Below are 18,690 nucleotides of genomic sequence, written 5' to 3' on the forward strand. Positions count from 1 at the left end.
GGCTGGAGTGCAGTGGCCGGATCTCAGCTCACTTGCATTTTTACTGAATAGGAAATTTCTCCTTTTGCTTTCCATTCAAAGTTTGGTATAAATGCTATTGAGCTTCTCTTTTTAATTTTTCAAAGACACATCTAATAAACAATAGCCACAAAAAAATAAATGCTAAGATCATAAGATCCCTGAATTGGAAGAACATGAAGTCATATTTCAGTAGATAACTCTAAGTGTGGTCTCAAAGTGTGGTCTACATTGGGGCATGAGCAGTATCTGGAAACTTGATGGAAACGCAAATTCTCAAGTCCCATCTATTCAATTCAAAACTCTAGGGACAGGACCCAGCAATCTATGTTTTAGCAAGCCATCCTGGTCATTGTGATGGCCAATGGTGTTTGAGAACCACTGCTCTACATCAGGGGTTGGCAAACTCTAGTCTGTTGCTGTTCTTGCAAACAAAGTTTTATTAGAACACAGCATACCCATGTGTTTCCATTCTGTCTCTGGCTGTTTTCTGGCTACAAAGGCTGAGGTGAGTAGTTGCCACAGAGATTGCATGGTTCAGAAAGCCTAAAGTATTTACTATCTGGCCCTTTACAGAAAAAATGTGCTGACCTGTACTGTAAATTATTATCTTATACAAGAGAGAAGTATAATTTTGAATACCAGTATTTGTAGAAAATCAGCAATGCCCTCACTGAAAATCAACATAGATTTCTTGCCAGAGGCACAGCTTAAATTTATCGATTTTTGAAACTGTGGCCAGGCACGGTGGCTCATGCCTATAATCCCAGCACTTTGGGAAGCCAAGGCAGGTGGATCACTTAAGGTCAGGAGATCGAAACCAGCCTGGCCAACATGGCAAAACTCTGTCTCTACTAAAAATACAAACATTAGCTGGGCATGGTGGCAGGGGCCTGTAATCCCAGCTGCTCAGGAGGCTGAGGCAGGAGAATCACTTGAACCTGAGAGGCGGTGGTTGCAGTGAACTGAGATCACACTGTTGCACTTCAACCTGGACGACAGAGCAAGACTGTCTCAAAAAAAAAAAAAAAAGATTTTTGAAGCTGTGGTATTTCTTTGGTGTTTATTTCAAATAAAAGCTGTATTTACTAGAAACTGTTCTTTGGGTCCATTTCTAACTGATAACTCATTATTTCAGGTTAAACTATTCACTGAATAAATACGCACTCTGACTCATAGGTTTAAACCACCCCTGTCCTTAGAGCATGAGAGCCCTTCAGGTTGACAGAGAGCAACACATCCCAGGTTGATGGAAGAAAGATGAAGGTGTGATTAAGTCCCTAACCAAACTCTTTCTGCATGAGCAGGCAGGACACTGTCGATACTCTCAGAATCACAGCAGCTGCTCCTTACAAAACACTCTGAACTAGATTATAGACTCTGTACTGTATATATAGCTCATATGACACAAAACAAACACCAACTGCTGATAGAGGTAATTCAGTGAATAAAAGGCAAAAATTGGCTTTGAATTGGTGCAGACACTGCTGTCTCTACTCTTTACAACTTTGATATAAAACAAGGATAAATGAAGGGAAATGAAGAAACTTTGAGGGTTTATTCAATATTTATATAAGCCTGAAGGTATCCTAAGCACTTGCAAAATAAATGTCTAAATAATTAAATCATTAAAAGCATTAGAAAAAACTAAGGGAAGAACTGAACCAACAAGTTTACCTCAGAACATACATTCAAAAGAGTATACATTTGCAGGACATGGGAATAGCCCAGAATTTTAGCATCATTAATAACAAACATCCTCCAGCAACATTTGGGAACAGTTTAAAAAAAAAAAAGACCCTAAATCTTTTTTTTTTTTTTTTTTTTTTCTGAGACAGGGTCTCATTCTGTCACCCAGGCTGGAGTGCAGTGGCGCAATCTCGGCTCACTGCAAACCCCACCTCCCAGGCTCAAGCCATCCTCCCAGGCTCAAGCCATCCTCCCACCTCAGCCTCCTGCGTAGCTGGGACTATAAGCACATGCTACCACACCTGGCTAATTTTTGTATTTTTTGTAAAGACGGGGTTTCACCATGTTGCCCAGGCTGGTCTCGAACTCCCAAGCTCAAGTGATGCACCCGCCTTGGCATCCCAAAGTGCTGGGATTACAGGCATGAGCCAGCATGCCCAGCATAGAAGACCCTAAATACTTACCCAAGAGTCATATTAAACGTTTAGAAGTCCTTGCAATTTCCATTGACAGTGATTCACGTATCAGTAAACCAATATTTTGTTATTTTCATACTTCTGAAAGTTGTTTTTGGGGAAATAAATGCCGTTTAACTCGTAGGGCACATATCAACCCAGATAAAATGTACTTACTTGGTCTTTCTCACGGTCACTGCCACTACTGGGAGGGAAAACTGGCAAGACTAAATTGAAAGAAAACAAGTACACAACATACACATTAACTCATGAGGCATAAAAATTCACTACTCCCTCTCCCAATATGCTAAGGCTAAAAGCAATTCCCACTTCCTACAGCTTCCTGAAATGTCTCCTCTTAAGATCCTTTCTATATTCAACCTTGCTCCTCACCATTCAGTTCCTCACCACTCAGCATGAATTCTCTGCTCCAGACTTTGTCCCCGAATGTCACCCCCACATCCTTGTTGTGCCCTTGTAGTTTGTTTTGTTTGAGACAGGGTCTCACTCTTTCACCTGAGCTGCAGTGCAGTGAAGTGATCACTGCTCACTGCAGCCGTGACCTCCTGGGCTCAAGCAATCCTCCTGCCTCAGCCTCCCAAGTAGCTGGGACCACAGACACACACCATCATGCCCAGCTAATGTGTTAATTTTGTAGAGGTGTGGTCTCACCACATTGCCCAGGCTGGTCTCTAGCAACCCTCCCACCTCGGCCTCCCAAAGTGCTGGGATTAGAGGTGTGAGCCACCATGCATGCCCTTGTGGTTTTACCTGCCTAATAATGCTTCCCTTTCTCCTCTTCACAATCCTATTCTTTTTTCCAAGGGTTAAAAATCAAGTCCCACCCACCTCTTCCTTGAAGATTTTCCTGATGATTCCAGCTCATGACAGATTCCTCTTATCTGAATTTCTACTCCATTTATACAAAACTCATCTGTAACAACTGTTGGTTAATTTCACGTTCTTCCATCTCATGTACACAGTACATTTTGCCTTTCCAGTGTAACTGTAGCAGGGAAAGCTGGCCCCATGATCATATCTTTCTTTGGACCCACTCCCATTACATACCGAAAAATAAATATCTCATTTGAAAATCACTATTTGAAAAGTGATTCAAAAGAAGACATGCCAGACTTACTGCTCATACTACTTCTGGTTCTTGTCTTCTTTCTACCAGAATATGATTTTAGGGATTTCCTTTTTTGGTTACTGATCCAAGATAGTTCACTGGTACTCGAATCTTGATCACTCTCAGAGAAGAGATGCTTTCTGTAATGAGACTTCTACAAGCACAGATCATAAATGAGAATTTTAGAGGGGTGTTAGTGCCTCTTATGTACAACTAAACATATTCTACAAAGCTAGAGATAAGAGAAGTACCCTTCTAGAAGCCTGGGCTTTCTTATATAATATAAAGGCAAAGAAGTATGGAGAGGAAGTAAAAGATTATTCCATCAGTCAATTCACAACCAAGTTGCTGTTGTACAGGATGACAAAATCCTTTCTAATAAAACGTTTGCAACAGAAGAGATGCTGGATGACTGTTCAAAAGCTGACCAATCTCAATATTGTGCCTAATACTACTTCAAAATACTAAGTCAGAAGGCAAAAGAAAGTATGGGAATATTTTTTGCAAAGACAAGCCTCTCTACATTTTAGAAGAACTAAAACCAAACCGGAGGGTCATTTCTTTTCTTTTTTTTTTTTTTTTTGAGATGGAGTCTCACCCTGTCGCCCAGGCTGGAGTGCAGTGGCGCAATCTGGCTCACCGCAACCTCTGCCTCCTGGGTTCAAGTGATGCTCCTGCCTCAGCCTCCAGAGTAGCTGGGATTACAGGCGCCCGCCACCACCCAGCTAATTTTTTTTTTTTTTTTTTTTGTATTTTTAGTAGAGATGGGGTTTCACTATGTTGGCCAGGCTGGTCTCAAACTCCTGACCTCACATGATCCACCTGCCTCGGCCTCCCAAAGTGCTGGGATTACGGGTGTGAGACACCGCACCCAGCCTAGGAGCGTAATTTGTTTAAAACATAAAGCATTTTGAAATTAAGCCTGGATTACAAAAGATTAGAGATTTAGGGCAAGTTTAATCTTTCTGGTGGATTATTCAACTGTACTTGGATATTTATATTTTTAAGATCTTTTTCTGTTTTTACATTGTCATAAATGCTGTGATGAATACATGTTTATGCTTGATTTTAATATGGAGTTTTTTTGAGTTCTGTTTGTTGGGTATCTTCAGGGCCCAGTCCTCAAGCCCTCTTGCCTCTCAAGGGCCGCAGCATTCAGCTACTAATAGTTCATTCTCATTTCAGGCCAGGGAGGAGCTAAGTGTCACTCCCAAACATTACGCTCCTTCAGTCTCTAGATCCCAAATGAAGAAATGAGACAGAGGCCAAATAAGTCATGTATTCCAAGGGAAAACCGAGTTGAACGAAAAGAGAACACACAGCCGGGTGCCGCCAGGTGCAGTGACTCATGCCTGTAATCCCAGCACTTTGGGAGGCCAAGGCGAGTGATCACCTGAGGTCAGGAGTTTGAGACCAGCCTGGCCAACATGGCGAAATCCCGTCTCTACTAAAGATACAAAAATTAGCCAGGCATGGTGGCATGCGCCTATAATCCTAGCTACTCAGGAGGTTGAAGCAGGAGAATCATTTGAACCCAGAAGGTGGAGGTGGCAGTGAGCCAAGATCGTGCCATTGCACTCCAGCCTGGGCGACAAGAGCGAAACTCAGTCTCAAAAAAAAAAGAAAAAGAAAAAGAAAAGAGAATACACAAACATGGAGGCAAAAACAATCTCAAGGAGGGGATGGTGAAAAAAACTGACAGACAGCTGATGAGGCATGGTGGCTTATGCCTGTAATCCCAGAGATTTGGGAAGCCAAGATGGGAGAATCTCTTAAGGCCAGGAGTTTGAGACCAGCCCGGGCAATGGAGCAAGACTCCATTTCTATAAAAAATGTTAAAATGAGGCAGGCATGGTGCCACCACCTGTAGTTCTTGCTACTCAGGAAGCTGAGGCAGGATGATCGCATGAGCTTGGGAGGCTGAGGCCGCAGTGAACTATGACGACAGAACAAGGCCTTGTCTTAAAAAATTTTTTTTAATTGACAGATGGTTGGCCAGGAGAAAATGGTCTATGAACCAGGAAAGGTGGCTTCCACCTGTCACTACGCTAGTAGAGACAGATAAGAACCTTGAGCCCCACTCCCTGTACTCACAGGTGGCTTAGGTTGGTCATTTAAGCGGAGAGTTATTAGGCAGCGGTCATCTTCAGCACTCATAAACTCTACCACGTTGGTGGATTCTTTTGCCTGCTCTATACAAATTAAGAGAAAGACATTTACTATAATAACCATGCACACGCTGACATTCTCACCAGTGCTCTTCATGGGATGCCCCCTCTGGTACCTCTCCATCCTTTGGTAAGAGCTGGTAATTAGGTCCTGCCTCAAACCTCCAATCAGAAATCTATGGGCACTGGCTGGCATGTTGGCTCATGCTTGAAATCCCACGACTTTGGGAGGCCAAGGTGGGTGGATCACTTGAATCCAGGAGTTTGAGACCAGCCTGGCCAATGTGGCAAAACCCCATCTCCACTAAAAATAGAAAAAATTAGCTGGGCATGGTGGCACACACCTATAGTACCAGCTACTTGGGAATCTGAGGCAGGAGAGTCGCTTGAACCTGGGAGGCAGAGGTTGCAGTGAGCCAAGATCACGCCACTGCACTCCAGCCTGGGCAACAGAGCAAGACTCCATCTCAAAAAACAAGAAATCTATGGGCACTTGGGAAAACAGCCTTGGGGCATAAGTCAAAAGAGAAACATGGTCTAGTGCGGGGCCAGCTTTGTGGGTAGACAAGACCCTCCCTACCCCCCATGTCCTGCCTCCCCCAAACCCCATCATTTCTTCTCCTTTGTCATTTCCAGTTGACCAACAAGAGAGACCTTATCAGGTGTAGAAAACAATTCAAGGCTATCAGCAGTTCTTCTTCCTCCAGAGGTGCCATCAGACATGCATCACTCATATGACCACAGGTTTCCAGTGACCTCTTCCAACTAAGGTTTCATTGCTTTTACAGGAAACTCAGGGTCAGAATTTCCTTATTTCCCAATATACCTGTTTCTCTTTCATGGCCACTGGGATTCTCCCTGTCTTCTTTATCAGACTTACTAAAAAGTTCTGAGGAGATTTTCATCTGGTCAGGCAACATCTGAAATGCAAGACAAAAGTCAACTTTGAAATGTAGTCATTAAAAAAAAAAAATTAAGGAAAACCTAAAGCTTAGAACAAAACATGATAAATCAGAAGTTACTCAAGTTTACCAGTTTGTCCTCTCCTGAAGGATCATTCCACTGTTTCTGCCTTCTCCAGGCCCCATCTCCCTCCAGGACGAGCTAGGGCTAGCCATTCCCCTGCTCTAAGCACTCTTTCCTAGTGTCTTCCCAGCCTCTCCCATTTCTGGCCCAGGTCTCACCCCGTTGGGTAACGGCTAATCCCTGCTTCTTGTAGGCACTGAGTCTCTCTCAGGATGAGTCTGTAGTGAGTTCCCAACTGTAGGGTCCTCAGGCCAACCCCTTTCCCTAGGGTAGGGGCCTCCTATTCTAGGAACTGCAGTTTTATCACAGGAAAATCCTCATTCTCCCCTCCAAACATATTATTCATTTTGTGAAATATGGAAATACATATGGTTTTGATGTTTTTGTGAGTTAAGGCAAACTTCTCATCAGAACATATGTAATTTGATGGAAGAAATGTTTTTTTATCAAGTGACTGATTTCCCCTTTATTTCTCATCCTCATCCTCAACCACGAAATGGAGTTTTTGTAAAAAGACCATGTCATTAAAATAGGGTGAGTTTTTGGAAACTATTTTAAGAGCACTTTGCTACATATAAACACTTTCATATACAACTCAAACCAAAAGGAAGCCAGACCAAGACCTCTCCCTCAGATCTCTGAGCTCTTAATTCAACTCTCTGTGGGCCATTACCACAGTATTTTTTGCCTTTTGTCACAAATTTCTTTGCCCCGTCTACCGTCTGTGATATAGAAAGGTTTCCTGTTCCTGTCAACAAACAGGAAACATTACAGTCAGAGAGTTGGAGATCACAGCAATCTAGAGAGGTACAGACCATTTCCACAAGGTAAGACCGACAGGTAAAACTGTGGAAAAACTCCCTCAGAAACTTTATTCCTAATGACTCCCTGATATGGTTTGGCCGTGTCCCCACCCAAATCTCATCTTGAAACGTAGCTCCCATAATTCCCATGGGAGGTAAATGAATCATGGGGACGGGTCTTTCCCATGCTGTTCTCGTGATAGTAAGTCTCACAAGATCTGATGGTTTTATAAAGGGGAGTTCCCTTACACAAGCTCTCTTGCCTCCCACCATGTAAGATGTGACTTTGCTCCTCCTTTGCCTTCTACCATGATTGTGAAGCCTCCCCAGCTATGTTGAACTGTGAGTCCATTAAACCTCTTTCCTTTATAAATTACCCAGTCTCGGGTATGTCTTTATTAGCAGCGTGAGAACAGACTAATACACTCCCCATAGGTCCAGGGGGAGCTGAGAGAGATGGAAATGCCAGTGTCCTCAGGACTCCAGGAAGAAAGTGGTAAGAGAGTGATATTATCCTAGAAAACTTTTCATCTGTTCACAGTAAGTAGAAAAAAGCATTTCAAGGAACAAAGAGGCTTTCTGTCCTACCTCGTCAAGACAATGACCCATGAAAAGGGAAAAGTGGGATTCAAATCCAGAACTCTCAACTCTTTTCACACGGCACTCGAAAGACCAGGTCTTCTGCTTGATCAAATATTCACATCAAAACCCAACAAGGACATTTAATAGACATGAAATATACTAAAACATTTTTAAATAATCCAAAAGAATGAAACCTGCCACCTGTTTATCTTTTCCTAAAGCTTGAATGGAAGCTTGTGATATGTTGAACTGCAAATCAAAATGGATTTCTATTTTCATGACTTCTTTGTGGCTGATAATCATGGGCTTCTTGAGGTAAATGATAAATATCTTTATCTTCTCAGTTTCTACGAGAAAATATGGAGTATCAATGCATAACAACATACTTCAATGTTTTATTTTAAAATTTTATAATTTTAAATAACTATACTAGGGTGTCTGTTCAGATTTTTCTGTGGTAAGAAGTTGAAAAGAAATCATATTAAATAACATTACTTTGAAATTGTCCTTTAGATGCACATGTGTATTTACGCATATACATATACTATACAATTAAGTGGTTGATCTTGCAAACATTGGAAGTAACTTACCTTAGCAGCAAAGAAATAAGATAGTTTTGCCTTCTGCAATTCAATTTTTTTAAGAGCATTTTGTTTAATACAAGGCTATCATCTGCAATAGGTATTTCATTCCCAAATATACTAAGCACAACATTCACTCTCTTTCTCTGAAATTCTACTTATTTCTAAAATTGAAAATAAAACTCACTGTCCCCAGTGTGCAAAATGGAATAATCTACCACCATTTCAATGGACTCCACTTGAAGAAGAGGCAGAAACACCTTAGAAAGAAGTCTGCAGGCCAGTGGTGGTGGCTCACGTCAGTAATCCTAGCACTTTGGGAGGCCAAGGCAGGCTGATCACGAGGTCAGGAGATCGAGACCATCTTGGCTAACACGGTGAAACCCTGTCTCTGCTAAAAATACAAAAAAATAGCCGGGCACGGTGGCGGGCGCTTCTAGTCCCAGCTATTCAGGAAACTGAGGCAGGAGAATAGGCATGAACCCAAGAGGCGGAGCTTGCAGTGAGCCGAGATCGTGCCACTGCACTCCAGCCTGGGTGACAGAGTAAGACTCTGTCAAAAAAGAAAGGAAGGAAGGAAGGAAGGAAGGAAGGAAGGAAGGAAGGGAGGGAGGGAGGGAAAGACAGGCAGAAAGAAAGAAGAAAGAAAAAGAAAGAAGAAAGAAAGAAAAGAAAAGAAAAGAAAGAAAGAGAAAGAAAGAAAGAAAGAAAAAGAAAGAAAGAAAGAAAGTCAGTCAGTCTGCGTCTCCCAGCACTTTGGGAGGCCAAGGCGGGCGCATCACGAAATCAGGAGTTCGAAACCAGCCTGACCAACACGCTGAAACACTGTCTTTACTAAAAATACAAAAATTAGCTGGGCATGGTGGTGCACCCCTGTAATTCCAGCTACTCAGGAGGTTGAGGCAGGAGAACCGCTTGAACCCGGTAAGTGGAGGTTGCAATGAGCTGAGATCGTGCCACTGCACTCCAGCCTGGGTGGCAGAGTGAGCCTCCATCTCAAAAAAAAAAAAAAAAAAAGAAAGTCTGTGTCTCAGACAACAGCCTCCTTGCAGGCTCCTACCTGGTCACCGGCCCCTTCCTGACAAATTGTCATCAGGCTTAGAAGAGAAAATAGCTTAGACCAAATTCACAAAGAGCCCAAGAATAAGCCACGTTAGGTACAAGGTAAGTTGGAAGAAGCAGAATAGAAAAGGCAGCAAAGTCCAGGAAAGAACAGGCAAAGCTAATGGCCACAAATTAATGAGAAGGGAAAGAAGGGGAAAAAAAAGAGTGAAACATACATGAGTCTAAATCTGTAAGGTCCAACTCATCAGAGTACTTAAAGCATGCCTAGTACCAACTGAGATGCTCTGTAAGCATAAAATACACATCAGATTATGAAGACTCAGTACACAAAAGAAGAATGTAAAATGTATCATTAGTAATTTTAAAATATTGATTACATGTTAAAATAATATTCTGGATATTATTCCTGGATATAATATTCTGGGTTAAATAAAATATATTATTAAAATTAATCTACTTAATCTTACTTTTTTAATCTACCAAAATTAATCTACTTTTTTCTTTAACGTGACTACTAGAAAATTTTAAATTAAGTATCTGGCTCACCTTATATTTCTATAGGACGGTATTGGCCTAGAGTAAGGCTCCATGATCTCCCCAAAATACTAATCTTACTGGACATTTTACTCATCACTGCAGGGAAAGTCTATAAAACCATTCAACAAAAGTAAGTTTAAATATCTTAAAAAGTAACTAGCTAATTGTTAGCCCAGCGTGGTGGCGGAAGCCTGTGGTCCCAGCTACTCAGGAGGCTGAGGCAGGAGAATGGCGTGAACCCAGGAGGAGCTTGCAGTGAGCCAAGATCGCGCCACTGCACTCCAACCCGGGTGACAGAGCAAGGCTCCGTCTCAAAAAAAAAAAAAACAAAAAAAAAACAAAAAAGGGGTCAAAGGACATAAACAGATACTTATCAAACAAAGATATTCATGCAGCCAACAAACATGAAAAAAAGCTCAACATCACTGATCATCAGAGAAATGCAAATCAAAACCACAGTGAGATACCATCTCATGCCAGTCAGAATGGCTATCATTAAAAAGTCAAACAACAGATGCTGGCAAAGTTGCAGAGAAAAAGGAATGCTTTTACCCTGTTGGTAGAAGTGTAAATTAGTTCAACCATTGTGGAAGGCACTGTGGTGATTCCTCAAAGACGTAGAGAAAGAAATACCATTTGACCCAGCAATCCCATTACTGGGTATATGCCCAGACGAATATAAATCATTCTATTATAAAAATACATGCACACCTATGTTCATTGCAGCACTATTCACAATAGCAAAGGCATGGAATCGATCTAAATGCCCATCAATGATAGACTGGATTTAAAAAAAATGTGGGACATATACACCATGGAATACTATGCAGCCATAAAAAAGAATGAGATCATGTCCTTTGCAGGGACATGGATGGAGCTGCAAGCCATCATCCATAGCAAACTATCACAGGAACAGAAAACCAAACACCACATGTTCTCACTTATAAGTGGGAGCTGAATGATGAGAACACATGGACACATGGTGGAGAACAACACACTGGGGCCTGGGAATGTTGGGGAGAACATCAGGAAGAATAACTAATGAATGCTGAGTTTAACACTTAGGTGATGGGATGATCTGTGCAGCAAACCACTATGGCACACATTTACCTATGTAACAAACCTGTACATCTTGCACATATACCCATGAACTTAAAATAAAAGTTGAAGAAAAAAAAAAAAGGAATGCAATGATAACATTTACCTTCTTTCCATGAGGCACTCGTTGTGCTGCAAGCTCATCTAACTATATGTTTGCTTAGAAATTCTAAGGAGGCCAGGCACGGTGGCTCACACCTGTAATCCCAGCACTTTGGGAGGGCGAGGCTATCAGATTACTTGAGGTCAGGAGTTTGAGACCAGCCTGGCCAACATGGCAAAATCCCATCTCTACTAAAATATAAAAATTAGCCAAGTGTGGTGGTATGGGCCTGTAATCCTAGCTACTCAGCAGGCTGAGGCAGGAGAATCGCTTGAACCCAGGAAGCGGAGGTTGTAATGAGCCAAGATTGCGCCACTGCACTCCAGACTAGGTGACAGAGATACGCTGTCTCAAAACAAAACAAAACAAAACAAAAAGAAATTCTAAGGAAGAAATGTTGAACCACACCAGGCACTCCCTGAGATTCTCCCCACCAGGAGATTGCCCTGAGACAACAGTCAATGTACAACTGAGTTCTGCCCACAATGGCATCAGCCAGACCACCTGATGAATAAGCAAGTCACGGAGACCCCACACTTCCTCACTCTCTCCCTTACATACCATTCATGCCAAGTCCTCTTTAAAAGCCCCTGCTTTCTTGCTCACCCACTGCCTGGAAACAGACTTGGTGCTGTTGGGGGTGGGGGTACAGTGGGAGTAAGACTGGCCTTTGGATTGCACGGGAGCTGGGTGAGGCCTGTGACTGCTGACTTTTCCCCACTTCCCTGACAACCTGCATGACTCAGCAGAGACAGCCATAATCCTCCTAGGAACATAACTCCATTGACCTGGGAACCTCACCCCTCACAGCCGCAGCAAGACCCACCCAAGGAGAGTCTGAGTTCAGACACTCCTAACCCTGCCCACACCCAGTGGTCCTTCCCTACCTATCCTGGTAACTGAAGACTAAGGGAATAGTGGCCCCACCCACTGCCTGTTCCTCCCCACACTACCATAGCTGATGCTCTCTGGAAAGTGCCACCTCCCGGCAGAAGGCCAACCAGCACAAAAATAGAGCATTAAACCACCAAAGCTAAGAACCATCACAGAGTCCATTTCACCTCCCTGCCACTTCCATCAGAACAGGTGCTGGTATCCAAGGCTGACAGACCCATAGACAGTTCACATCACAGGACTCTGCAGACACCCCCCAGTACCAGCCCAGAGCCTAGACGACTTGCTGGGTGGCTAGACCCTGAAGAGAGATAATAATCTCTACGACTGGGCTCTCAGGAAGCCACATCCATAGGAAAAGGGGGAGAGTACTACATCAAGGGTAAACCCCATGGGACAAAATAATCTGAACAACAGCCTTCAGCCCTAGACCCTCCCTCTGACAGAGCCTACCCAAAGGAGAAAGAACCAGAAAACCAACTCTAGTACTATGACAAAACAAGGTTCTTCAACACCCCCCAAAAATCATACTGGCTCACCAGCAATGGATCCAAACCTAGAAGAAATCCCTGATTTACCTGAAAAAGAAATTCAGGAGGTTAGTTATTAAGCTAATCAGGGAGGCATCAGAGAAAGGGTGAAGCCCAATGTAAGGGGAAAAAAAAAATCATACAAGAAGTGAAAGGAGAACTATTCAATGAAATAGATAGCATAAATAAAAAACAATCAACATTTCAGGAAACAATGGACAACTTATGGAAATGCAAAATGCTCTGGAAAGTCTCAACAATAGAATGGAACAAATAGAAGAAAGAAAGTCAGCCAGGCATGGTAGCTCACGCCTGTAATCCCAGCACTTTGGGAGGCCAAGGTGGGTGGATCATGAGGTCAGGAGGTCGAGACCATCCTGGCCAACATGGTGAAATCCTGTCTCTACTAAAAATACAAAAAAATTAGCTGGGTATGGTGGCACGTGCCTGTAATCCCAGCTACTCAGAAGGCTGAGGCACGAGAATCTCTTGAACACAGGAGGTGGAGGTTGCAGTGAGCTGAGATCACACCACTGTACTCCAGCCCAGTGACAGAGCAAGACTCTGTCTCAAAACAAACAAACAAACAAACAAAACCAAACAAAGTCAGAGCTCGAAGACAAGGTCTTTGAATTCATCCAATACAACAAAGACAAAGAAAAAAGAGTAAGAAAATATTAACAATGCCTCCAAGAAGTCTGGGGTGATGTTAAATGACCAAACCTGAGAATAATCGGCACTCCTGAGGAAGAAGAGAAATCTGAAAGTTTGGAAAATATATCTGGGGGAATAATCAAGGAAAACTTCCCCGACTTTGCTAGAGACCAAGACATCCAAATACAAGCAGCACAAAGAACACTCAGGAAATTCATCGCAAAAAGATCATCGGCTAGGCACACTGTCATCAGGTTTTCTTTTCTTTTTTTTTTTTTGAGATGGAGTCTCGCTCTGTCACCCAGGCTGGAGTGCAGTGGCGCGATCTCGGCTCACTGCAAGCTCCACCTCCTGGGTTCACACCACTTTCCAGCCTCAGCCTCCCAACGAAGGAAAGAATCTTGAAAGCAGTGAGACAAAAGCACCAGGTAACCTATAAAAAAAACCTATCAGATTAACAGCAGATTTCTCAGTAGAAACCCTACAAGCTAGAAGGGATTGGGGCCCTATCTTCAGCCTCCTCAAACAAAACAATTATCAACCAAGAATTTAGTATCCAGTGAAAATAAGCTTGACATATGAAGGAAAGATACAGTCTTTTTCAGACAAATGCTGAGAGAATTTGCCACTATCAAGCCACCACTACAAGAACTGCTAAAAGGAGCTCTAAATCTTGAATCCTGGAAACATATCAAAACAGAACTTCTTTAAGGCATAAATCACACAGGACCTATAAAACAAAAATACAATATTACAAAAACCAAGGTATATAAGCAACAAATAGCATGATGAATGGAATGGTACCTCACATCTCAATACTAACACTGAATGTAAATGGCCTAAATGCTCCACTTAAGAGATACAGAACTGCAGAATGAATAAGAATTCACCAACCATCTGCTGCCTTCAAGAGACTCACCTAACACATAAGGACTCACATAAACTCAAGGTAAAGGAGTGGAAAAAGACATTTCATGCAAATGGGCACCAAAAGCGCGCAGGAGTTATTCTCATATCAGACAAAACAACCTTTAACAAAACAGCAGTTAAAAAAGACAAAGAGGGACATTATATAATGACAAAAGGCCTTGTCCAACAAAAAAATATCACAGTCCTAAACACATATGCACCTAACACTGGAGCTCCCAAATTTATAAAACAATTACTAACAGACCTAAGAAATAAGATAAACAACAACACAATAACAGTGGGGAACTACAATACTCCACTGACAGCACTAAACAGATCATCAAGACAGAAAATCAACAAAGAAACAACGGATTTAAAGTATACCCTGGAACACATGAACTTAACAGATATATACAGAACATTCTATCCAACAACCGCAGAATATACATTCTATTCAACAGGCGCCTGGAACTTTCTCCAAGACAGACCATATGAGAAGACCAAAAAACGAGCCTCAATAAATTTAAGAAAACTGAAATTATTATTATGATTATTTTATTTTTTGAAATGGAATCTTGCTCTGTCACCCAGGCTGGAGTGCAGTAGCATGATCTTGGTTCACTGCAACCTCTACCTCCCAGGTTCAAGTGATTCTCCTGCCTCAGTCTCCCAAGTAGCTGGGATTACAGGCATGTGCCACCAGTTAATTTTTTTGTATTTTTAGTAGAGACAGGGTTTCACCATGTTAGCCAGGCTGGTCTTGAACTCCAAACCTCAGGTGATCTGCCCACCTTGGCCTCCCAAAGTGCTGGGATTACAGGTGTGAGCCACCACGCCTGGCCTAGAAAGCTGAAATTATATCAAGCACTCTCTCAGACCACAGTGGAATAAAACTGGAAATCAACTCTAAAAGGAACCTTCAAAACCATGCAAATACATGGAAATTAAATAACCAGCTACTGAATGATCATTGGGTCAAAAATGAAATCAAGATGGAAATTTAAAAATTTTTTGAACTGTGTGACAACAGTGACACAACCTATCAAAACCTCTGGGATACAGCAAAGGCAATGCTAAGAGAAAAGTTCATAGCCCTAAACACCTACATCAAAAAGTCTAAAAGAGCACAGACAGACAATCTAAGGTCACACCTCAAGGAACTAGAGAAATAAGAACAAACCAAACTCAAATCCAGCAGAAGAAAAGAAATAACCAACATCACAGCAGAACTAGATGAAACTGAAACAAAACAATACAAAAGATAAATGAAACAAAAAGCTGGTTCTTTGAAAAGCAAATAAAATTGATAGACTATAAGTAAGACTAATCAAGAAAAGAGAGAAAATCCAAATAAGCTCAGTAAGAAATGAAACAGGAGATACTACGACTGACATCACTGAAATACAAAAGATCATTTAAGGCTTCTATGAACACCATTACACATATAAACTAGAAAACCTAGAAGAGATGGATAAATTTCTGGAAAGATACAACCCTCCTAGCTTAAATCAGGAAGAATCAGATACCCTGAACAGACCAGTAACAAGCAGTGAGATTGAAACTGTAATTTAGGCCGGGCGTGGTGGCTCAAGCCTGTAATCCCAGCACTTTGGGAGGCCGAGACGGGCGGATCACGAGGTCAGGAGATCGAGACCGTCCTGGCTAACACGGTGAAACCCCGTCTCTACTAAAAAATACAAAAAACTAGCCGGGCAAGGTGGCGGGCGCCTGTAGTCCCAGCTACTCGGGAGGCTGAGGCAGGAGAATGGCGTAAACCCGGGAGGCGGAGCTTGCAGTGAGCTGAGATCCGGCCACTGCACTCCAGCCTGGGCGACAGAGCGAGACAACGTCTCAAAAAAAAAAAAAAAAAGAAATTGTAATTTAAAAATTATCAGCACCAAAAAGTCCAGGACCAGACGGATTCACAGCAGAATTCTACCAGACATTCAAAGAAGAATTGGTACCAATCCTACTGACATTATTCTACAAGATAGAGAAAGAGGGAACCCTCCCTAAGTCATTCTATGAAGCCAGTATCACCCTAATACCAAAAGCAGGAAGGGATATAACCAAAAAAGAAAACTGCAGACCAAAAATCCCTGATGAACATAGATGCTAAAATTCTTAACAAATACTAGCTAACTGAATCCAACAACATATCAAAAAGATAATCCACCATCATCAGGTGGGTTTCATACCAGGTATGCAGGAATGGTTTAATATGCACAAGTCAATAAATGTGATACACCACAAAAACAGAATTAAAAACAAAAATCACATGATCATCTCAACAGATGCAGAAAAAGCATTCAACAAAATCCAGCATCCTTTCTGATTAAAACTCTCAGCAAAATCAGCATACAAGGGACATACCTCAGTGGAATAAAAGCCATCTATGACAAACCCACAGCCAGCATAATACTGAACGGGGAAAAGTTGAAAGCATTCCCTCTGAGAACCAGAACAAAACAAGGACGCTCATTCTCACCACTCCTTTTCAACATAGTACTGGAAGTGCTAGCCAGAGCAATCAGACAAGAGACAGAAATAAAGGGCATCCAAATTGGTAAAGAGGAAGTCAAATTGTCTCTGTTTGCTGATGATAATGATTGTATACCTAGAAGACTCTAAAAATTCCTCCAGAAAGCTCCTTGAACTCATCAAATAATTCAGTAAAGTTTTCAGATAAAAAATTAATGTGCACAAATCAGTTGCTCTTCTATACACCAACAGCAACCAAGCTGAGAATCAAATCAAGAACTCAAACCCTTTTATCATAGATGCAAAAATAAAATAAAATAACTTAGGGATGGGCCGGGTGCAGTGGCTCATGCCTGTAATCCCAGTGCTTTGGGACGCTGAGGTGGGCGGATCACCTGAGGTCAGGAGTTTGAGATCAGCCTGGCTAACATGGTGAAATCCCGTCTCGACTAAAAATACAAAATTAGCTGGGTGTGGTGGTGAGCACCTGTAATCCCATCTACTCAGGAGGCTGAAACAGGAGAATCGCTTGAACCCAGGAGGCAGAGGTTGCAGTGAGCTGAGATCACGCCACTGAAATCACTCCAGCCTGGGTGACAGAGTGAGACTCCATCTCCAAAATAAATAAATAAATAAATAAAACTTAGGTATATACCTAACCAAGGAGGGGAAAGATCTCTCCAAGAACTACTACAAAACACTGCTGAAAGAAATCATAGACAACACAAACAAATGGAAACACATCCCATGCTCATGGATGGATAAAATCAATATTGTGAAAATGACCATACTCCCAAAAGGAATCTACATGTTCAATTCAATTCCCAGAAAAATATCACCATCATTCTTCACAGAATTAGAAAAAACAATCCCAAAATTCATATGGAACCAAAAAAGAGCCCACATAGCCAAAGCAAGACTAAGCAAAAAGAACAAATCTGGAGGCATCACATTACCTGATTTCAAACTATATTATAAGGCCATAGTCACAAAAACAGTATGGTACTGGTATAAAAATAGGCACATAGACCAATGGAACAGAATAGAGAACCCAGAAATAAACCCAAATACATACAGCCAACTGATCTTTGACAAAGCAAACAAAAACATAAAGTAGGGAAAGGACACCCTTTTCAACAAAATGGTGCTGTGATAATTGGCAAGCCACATGTATGAGAATGAAACTGGATCCTCATCCCTCACCTGATACAAAAATCAACTCAAGACGGATGAAGGACTTAAATCTAAGACCTGAAACTATAAAAATTCTAGAAGATAGGCCGGGCACGGTGGCTCACACCTGTAATCCCAGCACTTTGGGAGGCCAAGGTGGACAGATCACCTGAGATCAGGAGTTCAAGACCAGCCTGACCTAGAGGGAGAAACCCCATCTCTATTAAAAATACAAAAAAATTAGCCAGGCATGGTGGCACATGCCTGTAATCCCAGCAACTCGGGAGGCCAAGGCAGAAGAATCGCTTGAACCCGGGAGGTGGAGTTTGTGGTGAGCCGAGATCGCGCCATTGCACTCCAGCCTGGGCAACAACAGCAAAACTCCACTTCAAAAAAAAAAAAAAAAAAAAAAACTCTAGAAGATAACATTGGAAAAACCCTTCTAGACATTGGCTTAGGCAAGGATTTCATGACCCAAAAACAAATGCAATAAAAACAAAGATAAATAGCTAGGAGTTAATTAAACTAAAGATCTTTTGCATGACAAAAGGAACAGTCAGCAGAGTAAATAGACATCCCACAGAGTGGGCAAAAACCTTAGAAATCTATACATCCGACAAAGGACTAATATCCAGAATTTACAACGAACTCAATTCAGCAAGAAAAAAAAAATCCCATCCAAAAGTGGGCTAAGGACATGAATAGACAAGTCTTAAAAGAAGATATACAAATGGCCAACAAACATGCAAAAATGTTCAACATCACTAATGATCAGGGGAATGCAAATCAAAATCT

The 18,690-nt window shown here is 41.9% G+C and overlaps 1 protein-coding gene across 1 annotated transcript in view; it reads right to left on the reverse strand.

Annotated features, from left to right (window-relative positions):
* SYCP2L (synaptonemal complex protein 2 like) overlaps positions 1-18,690 on the reverse strand; it is a 68,674-nt gene that overhangs the window by 39,126 nt on the left and 10,858 nt on the right. The window contains exons 9-13 of the mRNA XM_015449902.4: positions 8,072-8,217; positions 6,286-6,379; positions 5,386-5,483; positions 3,301-3,445; positions 2,340-2,389 (exon numbers count right to left, since the gene is read on the reverse strand). Coding sequence (XP_015305388.4) covers positions 2,340-2,389; positions 3,301-3,445; positions 5,386-5,483; positions 6,286-6,379; positions 8,072-8,217 — 533 coding nt within the window. The remainder of the gene's footprint in view (positions 1-2,339; positions 2,390-3,300; positions 3,446-5,385; positions 5,484-6,285; positions 6,380-8,071; positions 8,218-18,690) is intronic.

Source organism: Macaca fascicularis, chromosome 4 (assembly GCF_037993035.2).
Source record: "Macaca fascicularis isolate 582-1 chromosome 4, T2T-MFA8v1.1".
NCBI classification, from domain to species: Eukaryota; Metazoa; Chordata; class Mammalia; order Primates; family Cercopithecidae; genus Macaca; species Macaca fascicularis.